The sequence below is a fragment of the Gopherus flavomarginatus genome, chromosome 2 (genome assembly GCF_025201925.1).
Source record: "Gopherus flavomarginatus isolate rGopFla2 chromosome 2, rGopFla2.mat.asm, whole genome shotgun sequence".
NCBI lineage: Eukaryota > Metazoa > Chordata > Testudines > Testudinidae > Gopherus > Gopherus flavomarginatus.
The window spans coordinates 230458059-230472919 of record NC_066618.1 but is presented as its reverse complement, the minus strand read 5'-3'; the positions used below and the strand labels follow the sequence as shown (position 1 = coordinate 230472919).

The following is a 14861-nucleotide window of genomic DNA, read 5'->3' as shown; positions in this document are numbered from 1 at the left end:
AGGAGGGGACATCAGAGTAATCTAAAAAGGGACTTGCAATCACCTTCAAGCCCCGCTCCTGCCCCAGAGCTGAAGTCACCTGACATAGCTCTGACTAGCCCTTGAGGTATTCTGAACTGCATGGGCCAGTTCACCACAGGAACAACCTATTATGACAAAAGCTATGCATTCAGAGTGTATGTGATCAAATGACGACAGACCAACAACCTTCTCAGCTGCAGTGTGACAATCATGATGGGCCTAGTGAGACAGGCAGAAGAACTTGATGGGATATTTGGTGATACTGAACTTTTGAAAGGAGATCCAGTACAAATAACCTTAAGAAACAATGCTAAACCACATAGTGTATACACACCTCTCAAGATTCCTATCCCATTAGTTCATAAAGTGGCAGCTGAGTTAAAGAGGGTGGAGCAGATTGGCACAATAAAGAAAATCTCTGAGCCAACAGCATGGTGTGGTACTGGTTATAAAGAAAAATGGAAAAATACAAATCTGTGTGGATCTTAAAAGACTTAATGAAGCAGTTGTGAGAGAAAAATATACCCTCTGAACATTGGATTAATTCCTCCCCAAAGCGAAGGAAGCTACAGTATTCTGCAAGTTGGATGCCTTGAGCAGATTCTGGCAAATTCCTTTAGCCAAAGAAAGTGCTAAACTGACTACATTTATCACACCCTTTGGGAGATTTTGCTTTCAAAGATTACCTTTTGGGATTACCAGTGTATGATTTAGTGGGGGATTGGTCCTGCTTTGAGCAGGGGGTTGGACTAGATGACCTTCTGAGGTCAGCTACAAGAAGCAGCCCTGACAGAAACGCAATTTCAAGAAGTTCTAATTTATATTAGGGCCAGCTGACCCAAATATCTAAAGGACACCAAGGAAAGGATAAGAGATTACTTTGAGGTGTGTGGACAATTACGCAAGTCAAACAGACTAATTATTAAAGGCAATTCCATCATAATTCCAAACAAAATGAGAGGAGAAATCCTAAATCTCATCCATGAAAGATATCAAGGATTAACTAAATGCTGTGAATGGGCAAAGCAGTCAGTGTGCTGACTGGGCATAAGCAAAGATATAAAGAATAAAGTATCTGAATGTGAATGTTGCAGAACTAACAGAGCAACACAAAGAATCTTTAACAACAGACAGACAGACCTTGGAAGAGACAAGTTGCAGATTTATGCAAAATCAGAAGACATCATTACCTTGTCGTCATGGACTATTTTTCCAGGAACATAGAAATAATGTATTTGAAAGACACAACATATTGCAGTGTTATGGAGAAACTGAAGTGCACTTTTGCTCACTTTAGTTTTCCAGCATAACTAGTGATAGACAATGGACCACAATTCACTGCAGCAGAATTTCAATTATTGTGAATGAAATATGATTTTGGTCATATAGTAGCAGCCCACATTACTCTCAATAAACGGAGAGGATCAGAGAGCTGTACAGAAGGCCAAGAAAATCTTATAATAGAAAGATCCCTTCCTTGCTCCTCTGAATTAAAGATCAACACCAATAGCAGCTACTGGATAGAATCCAGCCAATCACTGTTCTAATTTTGGACATCTACAGTTTGCTGCTCAGAAAGAAAAATCAATAGAGCAAACTCTACCGACGGCAGATGCAGAACAAGACAATGATGACTCACAGATTCCAAACCAGCTGTGGCCAGTCATTGCAACTAATTGACAGCTAGCTGACCAAGTTGTTATGGATTCAGGTTGTGTAATTAGAAAACCGTTAGAGAACTTAACAGACTGATATGTACTGAACTTCAAAGACAGCATGATAGTGCAAATATTGTAAATGGTGGGATTGTAGAACTGAAAGCGGGAGATGTAATGAAATGCTAACCTGTATTATACTGTTCAGCCACTAGGTGGCCCTGAGAGTAAAACACCTTATTTAAATATATATCAGCTATACCTCGCAGAACATAAAAGGATCTGATAATGAACACATCATGGTGTGTGTGATGTTGAACTCCATATGTTTTATGGAAATATGCTTATGAGTGTAAATATGATGTAACTGAAATATGCCTTATGAAAAAGGTCTCTTGTAAGGTGTCATAACAAAGGTTATAAACTACTGAATATGTTCCTTCTATTTGTATGCATGTATCATTCTTGTATCTGAAGTTAGAAATATGAAGTATAACTCTGCAGTTCTGTTGTAATTATGCAAAGTGCGGGCCATTCATGGTGGTTTAAAATTTGATGGCTCCCACTGACTAGGACAATTGGCTGTAAATGGTTTATTTACCTGGAAGCCTTCCTGTGTACGTGTGGGCCAACACAGGAAGAATGGATACAAGGGGTCTTACACTGACGTGTGACCATATCACATGATACTAGAATCCATCTTAAATCTGGTACTTTTCCATTTAGAAGGAGGAGTGGGGACCCAAAGAGACAAAAGATTCCCGCCTTGTGCCAAAGCTATAAAAGGGGGTGGAGCAGGACAAAGGAAGGTTGTGGTAGTGCTTTAACGCTGCTGCTTATCACTCCCCTCCCCTCTCCCCGTTGGCAGCTCTGCCGGTACGGACCCTACTGGCAGGGCTGCCGACAGGGGAGGTAAAAGGGGCAGGGACATTAAAGCACTGCTGTGGCAGGTTCTTACCGGTATGGAGTACTCGCCCAACCCGGCTCACTTTCACCCCTGAGGTGATGAGGACCAGGATGCTGGTGGGGGAGGGACTGGGACTGGCTGGGCAAAGAGATTGGGACATGGAATTTGAGGATGATGACTCAGATTGGATGAGAAAGTCAGGAAGGGAAATTGGGACTGGGAGCACCATTTGGGATGGGGAATGTAGATATGGGAGGGGTGACTGGAGGTTAGAGTTGAGGAGAAGGCAGATTTGATGAGGAGGCAGAAGGGGGGCTGCAACTGGCTGGACAATGAGACTGGGCACAAGGAGTGAAGGTAGGAGACTAGGACTTGTGCAGTGAGTGTATAGAGTGAGATTAGGCCTTGCTTGGCAAAGAGACTGTGATGAAAAGTCTGAGGAGTGGAGACTGGGACTGACCAGGTGAGGAGAATGGGACTGGGATGAGGAGCAAAGGACAGGAAAGAGCCAGTACTGAAACAGGGACAAGTTAGAAGGGAAGGGGCAGAAGGGGTCACACTTGCAGGGAATGGACAAAAGCGTCTGTGCCCACTTGGCCAGTAATGGGGCAGAAGGGTCTTGACTCAACGGCATGTTTCCTTTCATAGCCTGGAGTGGAACATGTTATTTCTGAGTCTCACCATTCCTCTGCTGTCAGCAAATATCCATGAGACTGAGTGGCTTGTAATTAAAGTCTGTATCATAATGCATATGCACAAGCAGCCAAATTAAGGTTGCATAGATAACCTTAATTCTGATATTTCCTAATTTTTGAGTGCTTGACTTTGCAATCTTAATAATGTTTTTAATGAAGTTCTATTGTGTGTAATATTCATATCTGTGTGTGCCTGCGCCCACATATTGTAAAAGCCGCAAGACATCACAAGCTAGAAACCAGAGGCCCTATCCAACTCTCAATCAAGTCAATCAGAATTGGATCAGGCCCTAGAAGAGCAATAGATCCTTTAGAAATGATAACCACACCTTTCCCTTGGTGAAAAGATCCTCTCCTTTCCTTGTTAATTTTCTTCTTCCTGTGTCTCCCAAGAGCCCTCGTAGAGTGACATACACATCTGCATCTGTTCCTGACTTCACGGATGCAGTCGTAGTAATGTACAGAACATACTCTTTTACTGTTATGTGGGGGAAAAGAAAAAAGTATTGAAGCTTGGACATTTATGAAATACATATATTTTAACACATATTATGACTATACTTTTATTTCTGGAGCATTCCTAGCCAAATTGATCAAAGTGTTGTGTAAAATGGCATCATTTTTTAAACTACACTGTAATTAAAATAAAAACCCAATGTAATTATAATTAACAATAGAAAAAAAATTGAGTTGGAAAAAGAGTGAGAGTAAAAGGTAATAGATCAATACTGATCACTCTAAAACAGTAAACATAACACCCCTGGGAAAAACAAGCTATTTATTTATGTATTTATTTATGTATGTATAAGCATAACAAACATACAAAACATCCATCCTAAACTCTAGGTGACTTTAATAATCATTCAGAACCACAACAAAACATAAAAAGCTCCATCCTGAGCTTTGCTGAACCCATACTTAGCGCAGCTTAGAGAGTGAGAGAGGAGAAAACCTTCACACTTCCTTTGAACCTTGGCCTCTGGTCAAAATGCACCCCTGCATAACCCAGAGTACCCCCAGGGCTGCTTTAAATTGCACCAATTTCAGTAATCCCTTAGGGAATGTGCTGCCAGCCGAGGATCTGGAGGAACACTGTATGTTTCTGTGCCATTCCCCTACTTCTAGCCAACTCCCTCTCATTTCCCTTCAACTGAGGAATCTTTGTTTGTCTTGGTTAATGTAGCTTTAACCGCTCTTTTTTGTATCACTAGAACAATGCAAAAGGCCTTTAGTAAGAGTTGAGGATCTGGCCCAAAGGCAAAACCACAAGTAGCCACTCTACTGACAACAGGAGCCAATAAGACCCCGGGAACACATAGGGATCAAAATTATGGAAAAAACATCACTTCCTGCCTAACATTACCACTCAGGCAATGTCGTTCACACCAAAAAATCCTTTAAAAAGATGAGCTGTGCAGCATCCCCCAAAAGTCAACACATTTGTGCTACTTTGGAGTAAGAGTTCAGGGGAAAGAATTTCAAAGTCAAGTGGCTCTCATAGAGAACATCCTGTCAATAGCTTCCTCAATTTTATATCAAGGGAGCTCTGGCAAGAATGCCTTCACTGATATTAACTATGGCTATAGGGCTGATGGAGAAAGGTGATCTCTCAAGCAGGATGATCACAGACCATTTAGGACTGATAGGTTATAACTAATACCTTAAGCTCCACCCAGGAAATACAGGAAGTCAGTGCAGCTGAAGGAGCATTGAGGTAATGTCCTTAAGTCCAGGTACCTACTTAAGATACCGTTTTCTGCACTAGCTTCTTTTATGTATGGGTTTAGGCTCAAAGCAAAGCACATTACAAAAATCTAGTCTTGAGGTGAGAGAGGCACAAATCACAGTAGAAAGTTTCTGGTGAAACTTGGTAACTGTATCATAAATGAGGAAGGCCTTAAATTCCTAGGAGCACAAGAATATATGCATCTTGTGCGAGGTACTACATAACTTCTCCTTATCTGAAACTGCAGCACCAAGAATAATTTCCCTTGGAATTTCCTTTGCTGTTTGGGGAGGGAAACAAAGTAATATTGTCAAGATAAAAAAGAACTCAAATGAGTGCCACTCGCAAGATTTTTTATCTTTTCGGTGCTCAGGTTCTGCAGCTCTTTGTATTAGAAACTGGAATTAATCATACTCAGAAAACAAAATGCACCAATAAATAAATGGACTGAGTTTCAAAGCAGTGCAGAGGATTTAGCTACATTAACCCATTAAAATGAATGGAAATGTATGCTGAAATCACTTGCATTGCTTTGAAAATCTCAGCCATGATACTCGAGCAAATCTTCAGTGTTTTTGTCAAGTAACAAACCTGTTGAAAAATGAAAACCAGCTGTGAGAACTGGAAGCTCAGCCACTGTGCATCCTTCAGCATCTGCAAAGTTCCGAAGAAATGGAAATTCTAGAATTTCTTTAGTTTTTCTGTGTTGAAGTTTCACCTGCACATACAAAAAGAACATAAGCCAATCTCAGTATCTGTGTTCTGGAGTTCTCATGTAAACTGTTACAGATAGATAATCTGTAATTTAAAGAGGCATGATACTCATTATTAATGAGAAAAAGATGAATATTATTATTCTAAACTGGCCTTTTGAAGCTGGTCTTTAACAAGACAGGAGAAGGAAAGATAGCGAATTGTCATTAAAATCCTGTCAATATTGTATTTGAAAATAAAAACCTATTCAGGAAATTCTGGGAAAAAATGAAAATGTAGAAATCTAGCACATCAGTACCATCTGAATCATATGATCTCAAGAATATTTGTTAACGTATTGAATCTCTGTGAATTATTGTATAAAAGAAATAAAGGGATGATAGTGCACAAAGAAAACTGTAGACTGAATTTTAGAAACAATCTTTAACAATGAGGGCTATTAGATTGCGGAATAGCCACCCATGGTAAGTAACAGAAATTCCACTGAGTCATTTAAAGCTAGACTGGAAAAAGCACTTGAAAATATACAGAATAATTGTGTTTTGACTAGGAGATGAAAAAAATGGCCTAATCTTTAATTTCTATATTATCTACCTCACTACCTTTAAAAAAAATGACCAAATACTTCAACCACTAAGCTCAATGTCTTTGGTTAGCAAAAATCATAGGTATGTGGCATCATTATGTAGGCCTTCAAAAGGCTTCTATATTTTCCATGATGTGATTGAAAAGATTACAAAATGAAATGTAGGCTCTGGTACAGAGTTAAACTAAAGAGAATTCTCTCTTTCATACTGATGTCTGTATGTCTGAAAAGTTTCTTGAAAGTCAGACCTCACTTACTGTGCTTTCCTTCTTCAAGAAGTGGGAAGAATAAAAACTGTTCTTGTATTTTGGTTAATACTTTCTCCAGAATGAGACATCTATTATAGTTATTTCTTGTACTGGATATTGTGTTAGAGTGATGTGAGATAGTTTATTCAAAAACAAAAACAAAATTATTTGTCAGTGCTTTTAATTACAACGATGGAGAGACTTTAATTCTCAATACCAATGTTAAACAGCAGAATGAAGCTCCTGACATTTCCCTGTATTGTGAAGGCAAACCCCCATGACTGAGAAGTCCAGTCTTGTATAATTTAAATAAACAGCAATAGGAACACAGGAACTATCGTACTGGATCAAACAGTGGTCGAACTAGACTAGGATCCTCTCATAATAGCCAGTACTAGATGCCTTACATGAAGATTCAAGCATTCCTGCAATCAGGGCCGGCTCTAGGTTTTTTGCCACCCCAAGCAAAAAAATGTTTGGCTGCCCCCCACCCCAGCCTTGGGCTCCCCGCCACTTACCCACCAGTGCCCCCCCACCGCCCCAGCACTGGGCTTTCTCTCCGCCCCCACCCACACCCTCTGTCGCCCCAGCACTGGGCTCCCCACCCTCAAACATGGGATCCGCTACCAGCACATGGCAGCCAAGCCCTGGCCCAGCTGCAACTTCATCCCCATGCGAGTGGAGCTGCTGGTCGGCACAGAGCGGGAGTACTTTCAGGTGGCAGTGCAGCTGCGGGGCGGCACGGAGAACACGGCCCCCTCCCTGGGCTTGGCGGCGCTGCTGGTGGCCAGGGTGGATCAGTTCGTGCTCACCGCCCTCACCCCCGACATGCTGGCGGCCGAGGACGTGAGAGCCCCCCACCTGCTGCTCTTCAGCCTCACCGCACCCTGGCCCAGCCTCGGCGGGCAGGAAGACGAGGATCTCCGGCTGTGGGGCTACCTGCTCAGCACCGATGAGCTCACACAGCCGCTGACCTCCTCACACACTCCGGGAGCCCCTCTCCCCGCCACAGCCCGGGCTCAACTCTAAGGGACCCCACTTCCCTTCCTTCCTGGATGCTCACACACTCTGGGAGCCCCTCTCGCCACCGCCACAGCCCGGGCCCTGGAGCCAAGCCCAGGTTGCGGTGGAAAGAGGGGCTCCCAGAGTGTGTGAGGAAACGGGGAAGGAGGGAAGCGGGACCTGAGATGCAGGGAGGGAGGAGGGGTCCTGCTGCTGCTGCCGCTCTGAGTCTCCCCAGGGCGGCGTGGCATTTCCCTGCCTGAGTGGGCTGTGCAGGGCGCCACTGGGCTGGGCAGGGGGTGCGGATCCCGGCTTGCACACTGACAGAGCGACTAGCTTTTTGCCACTCCAAGCAAAAAAAAGGGGGGGGCATGGAATGAAAATGCCGCCCAAAGCACATGCTTGGAGGGCTGGTGCCTAGAGCCGGCCCTGCCTGCAATAGGAGTACGATCACAAAACCCACCCTTAAGGGAAGGGAAATCCTTTCTAATCCCAGATAGCTATCACTTTGCTTATGCCCTTTGTATTTTTAATCATACCAAACGTAACTGTGTATAGTCTCATTATCCATATAAATGGTAGTGAGCTCCTTCGAACTGAGCTTTGAATCACTGCCACGACTTAATGAAGTAAAGCATGCTAATGGATATCACTGTTTGTAATTACCAAGTTTTTATCCTCAACACACAAATTTCCATTGTGATCCACCATGTTTTATAATCTTCCAAAGGCAGTTATAACTACCTTACTAGATCAATATTTCATATGGAAAAAAAGATGAAATTAGCAACTGGCCTAGCAGATAAATGTCAGGTGCTTCATCCTGCATCTTAATATCGCATATTTAGACTGAGAAGTAACATTTTCCCACTTAATATTGTAATGAAAATGAAACACAAATATTCATGGACTAAGGTATAATGAAAACTGAAAGTGGAGGGATTCTTTCTTATACACTTCCTTTTATTTTTCCAGCTAGAGTTGATAAGTATCTTTTCTGTGCAGTGTAGTGCCACAGCAATTTTGATGTGATATGAGGTTTTTAGCTTCAGCATCTTAGACATCAGAGGAAAGATTGTCACTTTTGCTATTCATTTCTTTTTCTAGGATGCCAACTTTAATGGCAGATATTTTTGTCAAAAGGCATTTCCAGTGTCTCACTTCATTAGTGGTCTTGGATCACAGGTCCATAACATGTAATAGCCAATTTGAAATTATGTAAACACTGCCATTTATGCCAGTGGCAATAGTTATGAAAAGATAGCACTGGAAAAGCTATAGACTACAGCACCTCTGTTAGCTGCGCTCCAGAAATTCAACTTAAGTTTACAGAATTTTTGTTGTTCAAACATATTCTAATAAAAAATGTTTTGAGCACATTGTGAAATCACTACAACACTGTTAGCAGATCTACTTGCTTTGTAAATAAGAAATGTTATGTAATTTTGAACGTAACTGTAAACTGCTTCTGGAAACAACAACTGTACATTATGAAAAGAACAGAACTTAAAAATAAAATAAAATAAAAAGATCTGGACTTGCTTTAGTAGTTTTTACCTCATGACAATGCCAGATCTCTCCATTTCTGGCATCTTCTATTTCCAAGCGAACTTTGCATATAGAGGTGAATTTCTTATCTAGTTCCACTGATGTCTGACAAATCTCAGCCTTTTTAAGGGATCCTTTGGGAAATAAGACTGGAATACTTGTACCTTTTTCACCACAAATAGTTAAAGACATTTTAGGGCTCATGCTTGAAGCATCACTAGTTGTAACAATGACATCCCAAGTCCCTAGTGAAACAAATCAGTAAAAAATAATTAATTCATTAACTGCACTTAATATCCAATATAGTACAGATGCTTGTAACACGGTGGGTGAGTGAATGACTAACAATTGACTTTCATTTTCCCATTTAACCAAAATCTTGAAATTTGTTAAACTCATTCATTATCATCCACTGAGTACACACAGAAATCCTAGATTAGAGCTTTGACCTTTCTACCAGAGGCTACCAATTATCAATCTTTTTCACTGGATTTCAACTGTTCAAGTACCCACTTAAACTAGACTCTTGAAATTTGGTAGATACATTCATTCACCACTGAGAAATACCCCTTTGCTCCACATTTGACATTTTTATTTAGGCCACCACAGTACATCAAGTCCTTCTTCCACAAGGTGGTCATATTAGTTGGTCTCCAATTTGAAAAAATCATGGTCTTTTGGGTTCAGCAGTTCCATTGATCAGATTTTAACAGATGTGTTGTTCATACTGAGAACCCTAATTATGGCCCCTATTCAGGAAATCATCTGTATTCAGGACAGCATATAAGCATGTGCGTAACAAATAGTTAAGCATAAGTGCTGTCCTAAATAGTGATGGACTTGAGCATGTACTTTCCTGAATTGAGGCTATAGAAAACACTCAAAACAGTAGCTGAAACAAGAGATATAAAAGAACTGGAAGGTTTTACTGGATATTGAAAAGGAATAGTAATTACTTTTCAAACCAAAGGGATAGCCTTACATACTCAAAACTCCCATTGAAATCAACATCAGTTTTGGATGCAGAGGGAATGCAGGATGAGACACCATAGGTTCAAAGTTAACACTAAAATTTTACTCTAATTTGGGACACCACCATTTGGTTTGAATTAACTTGTTTAATGTTTGTAATTAAGCCTCTAAACGGCATCCCTATGGGGATTCCCACTGACATCAATGGGACAACACATGCTAGCCGAGTACATTAATAGGTCAAGGCTTAAGGCTGTATGTTTGTCATGGTCACAATTTCTATGACAATAAGTGTGACTTTTGAAGAACTTTTTGGCCACCCGGGCTGGCCCACTACTGAGTATTTAATTACTTTTTTAATTTGGCTCTTTATATGCCCAGTGAGCTAAAGTATGGATTGAACCATTTTAAATCATTTTTATTGTAAAATAAAAGATACTTTGCTGAAAATAATTCAGTCATTGACTTCCTGTTTTTATTCTCAGAATTTCCCTGAAAGCCAGACTAGGCAGCCTTAACACTATAGGATAAATCCTGAGCTGGTGTAATTTATCATAGTTCTATTGACATCGATGGACTATGACCATATCTATATCTATATATGTATATAGACGTAAATGGAGCAAGATCAGTTATACCACCCGAGGATCAGCTCCCATGAGTTCAAATGTACACACTTCAGTGAAAGAGAACATTAGCTTTAATGCATTCTTAAAATTATCTAAAGAAGCTTTTCTATAAATCAAGATGTTGTGATTTGAAGGCTGATACAGGCAACTTTATCAAAGCTACAAATAAATTAAACCAAAGATAGCAATGAAAAGTGAATGAAAGTTAGATGAAAATTTCCTACATCTCCACTGGCACATGGAATATTGTTTTTAGACTTTATGGTTATTAAAATACTGAATGTTACTTGTCATGAACCTTGGGAACGATTGGTAATTCTCAATCTGGATTTGGAGGGATAATGTTACATTCTGAGGGCAAGAAGGCAGGTCTTTCTTATGTTAAAAATGGAAACGATATATTGATGGATTCACTGAGGTTTAGGAGGTCAGTGTTTGTAACTGCTTGTCCTACACTCATGTTTCCAAGCTATTCTGAGCTTCGGTTGCTGCAGCAACATTTCTCTGATGTTCCAATGTTCCCTTAAATTATAACAGAAATCTGCCTACTGTACCAAGAACATGCAGCTCAGACTGAAGGATGTACATTTTGCTTCCTATGCCTATAATAAACACAGCTAATGCACACAAAATACTCAGAGCATAAAATGGAACATAGGTCATAGCATGTGTATAAAGTAACTGAAGTTCCATTAAAATATTGCTGGTTTTGAATGCAATTTCTGATGTTCAGATTGGTTAGGTCTGGGCATGGTGTCTTGTCTGTCATTTGTGGTTCAGATGCCATAAATGGACCCAGTTTAATATTTTACTCCCTTCCAAAAGAGATTACAGGACAGTGCCAGATACAGTGGTATCGTGACAAAGGGTTAAAGGCTTAAAATGTTTTCAGTGTCCAAATTCTTTCTGAAGTTTCATCTTCGGTTCATTTCAAATTCTGAATAGAATTCTGGGTTCCGCTGATCCCTAAGCTAAATACCATTGAGAATTAGTATCACAGACATACCTTTCAAATGAAAATAAAATTCAAACAAAAGTAAAGCCAATGGCAAACATATACGCATATGGTAAAAACACTATGTTCTAAAAGAAATGTTTCATGTCTCTTCACATGTCAGTGTTGCAAGAGTCTTCTGCTCTGCATTTCGTGATATATGGAACAACCTACTTTCTTTCTGCCTCATCAACTCAACATCTATTTTCAAATTTCATCTGACAACATATTTGCTGAATAGCATATACTTCTTCATCTCCCTCTTTGTGCTATTATTTTTTTCTTTTAACATTGTAACTGTATTTACCAGCTTTGTACAGTGCTGGGGATATAGTTTGTGTAAAAGAAGCTATTCAGAATAAAGTTGTATTGTATATTAAGTCTCAACTGACCCATCCTGGGAAAATAAACATAAAATACAATCAAATTAGAAGCTTGAATGTGTTTTGATGATTTTGCATCTCACCCTGAATATTTTCTGCCAATCTCTCATTTCTCACTTTTCCAAGAAGTCTCAACTCTCGTTCCATCCGTCCATCAGCAACTCCGCTGTCTAACCATTGCTGGCATGAGAATACATACTGGCAGTCACTCTTGCCTGATTCTTGGATGGTGATTTGGTCCAGGTACCATCCAGCTCCATAACCCATATTATTGTGTTCAACTAGCACTTTGATTAACATTCCGAGGTCTACAGCTCTCACACTGAAGCTATTAACCTGATGGGAAAACAAGTCACAGTGAATTGCCCATAATTAATAACACCAGTTATTATTAAAATATATTTAGCAAGGTTGTATTAGGTAAAATGGATTCGTTTCCATATTAAATCATTCGGTTTTGCTGGTGGCCTAACAGAAGGATGGGTAATTAGACTGATATGCATAATAGGCTGATGTTGACGTTTGGAGGTCTTATTATAAAGGAAATATTTGGATCCTTGAGTCTGTATATTTTTCCAGTCCCTAGACAGAGAGTCCATCTCCTGGGTTGCAAGGAACAGAGAATCTAACATTAGTGACCCTCACTCTGAGGTGCTCCTCCCTTGGGTGGTGAGAAAGAGAGAAGCATTAATTTACTTGTAAAAGGCCGAGGAGTGTTGCTGGCCCCAGCCCTCTCACTCCAGGTCAACCCTCCCCACACCACCCAAATGGAACTCCATGGAGGCTGACGGAGTGACAGAGGCCAGTACTAGGATGCACCAATTAAACAGAACTTTATCTTAAATAAGGCCTTTTATTCTAAACATGTTTCAAAGCCTTGTAGACCATAAGACTTCGTAGCTTCCAGAAGGAAGAAAAAGCCACATTACAACACCACCAGACAGAAATAGTGATGTTTTTATGACTGTGCAAATGAAAGACGACAAAGATAGCAGAAGTATAACTAAGGCTGTTCATGCAGGCAAATGAGAAGAGATGTGCTCTTTAGTTGTAAATGGACATCTGTTAAAATATTGCTACAGCTACCAGTAAACAAAAACTAAATGGCAGCTGCACAAGTGCATGATGGGATGAATAAATTATGTGAGCAAGAGAATGAATGTGTTCTGTGAGCGAACGTGAGTGGGAGGGTGGATATTTGGGCATCTGTGCGGGTGTCATTAAAAAAACAGATGGATAGCAGAAACAGACGCTATAATTTTACTTGTTGCCAACCACTGTACCACCAGGAAGACCAGAAAACATGGAAGGAGAGATGATTTAAAAAAAAAAAATAGCCCAGCTAATCCATGCTCCTGTGAGCAAGGGATTATTCACTACAATGTGCTCAGAAAGAGGAAACATCAGTTGTTATTCCTACCGCAGTTTTTAGGACTTTTGACATTTTTGCCTTGACATATCCTTGATCTTCCCCAAACAGTTACCATGGCAAACTATAGCCCTCAGTGTAATGCATAAAAAGCCTAAAATAGGAGTTAGCTGAGATGAACATTTAAATAACTTTTATTGGGAGCACTAAATCATTTTAAAATAATTGTATTTTTTGCAGTTTCAAGACAATTTTTTTTTGTCAGTGTACACCACCTTTAACTTACAGAAACTAGCCTGTGCTGGTAATATTCATGTTTCTTCACTGCTAACTCTTTTCAGATGTAGACCTATCATTAGCTTCATTCTTTGGGACAATAATTCATAGTCATTAGACAACAGTGGTCACAATCACTGATTGTTAATCTATGAATTATCATAATGCATTAAATTACCTGCTTCCTCAGCATTAGCAAGAATATACTTTTGTCTTATGTTATTATCCTTCTTTTTTGTTATTTTAGTTTTTAATCTGTGTAAAGGCATTCAGATCTGTATTATACATTTCACTGGAAGTGTAATTGATGAAAACCAAAATCATTTTATTTAAATTAGCTTGCCTGATTTAGATTCAGTTTTAGCTAGGCAAAATGACAATTTCCCACTCATTTAACCCATTAAACCAGTGAGATCAGTTAGCTAGAAAGATAATTACTTACATAAATATAAACTAGCCTTACTTTCTGCAGTTTAATTCAATTGGTTTAACTTATTTTACCATGCAGTAATAATAGGAATTTGTTACCAGTAGCTCATTTAATTCCTTTGCATTTTACAGAAGACTATTCCTCGATCTTCATTTCTAAAGGTGCATCCTTGCTGCGTCTTTCAAACCATTCTCTTTTCATAGAGTCATAGAATATCAGGGTTGGAAGGGACCTAAGGAGGTCATCTAGTCCAACCCCCTGCTCAAAGCAGGACCAATTCCCAACTTAATCATCCCAGGCAGGACTTTGCCAAGCCTGATCTTAAAAACCTCTAAGGAAGGAGATTCCACCACTTCCCTAGGTAACCCATTCCGGTACTTCACCACCCTCCTAGTGAAAAAGTTTTTCCGAATATTCAACCTAAATGTCCCACATTGCAACTTGAGACCATTGCTCCTTGTTGTGTCATCCGCTACCACTGAGAACAGTCTAGACCCATCCTCTTTGGAACCCCCTTTCAGGTAGCTGAAAGCAGCTATCAAATCCACCCTCATTCTTCTCTTCTGCAGACTAATCAATCCCAGTTTCCCCAGCCTCTCCTCATAAGTCATGTGCTCCAGCCCCCTAATCATTTTTGTTGCCCTTTGCTGGACTCTTTCCAATTTTTCCACATCCTCCTTGTAGCGTGAGGCCCAAAACTGGACAC

At 40.1% G+C, this 14861-nt stretch overlaps 1 protein-coding gene across 7 annotated transcripts in view; it reads right to left on the bottom strand.

The window, feature by feature from the left end:
- The window catches only part of RP1 (RP1 axonemal microtubule associated), a 320592-nt gene that overhangs the window by 50580 nt on the left and 255151 nt on the right, over nucleotides 1–14861 (bottom strand). For 5 of the 7 annotated variants that reach the window (XM_050938879.1, XM_050938878.1, XM_050938875.1 and 2 more), the window contains 4 exons: nucleotides 12164–12416; nucleotides 9112–9347; nucleotides 5596–5722; nucleotides 3608–3756 (listed from right to left, as the gene is read on the bottom strand). In XM_050938879.1, coding sequence (XP_050794836.1) covers nucleotides 3608–3756; nucleotides 5596–5722; nucleotides 9112–9347; nucleotides 12164–12416 — 765 coding nt within the window. The remainder of the gene's footprint in view (nucleotides 1–3607; nucleotides 3757–5595; nucleotides 5723–9111; nucleotides 9348–12163; nucleotides 12417–14861) is intronic. The other 2 variants (XM_050938880.1, XM_050938881.1) reach the window with 2 other exon arrangements.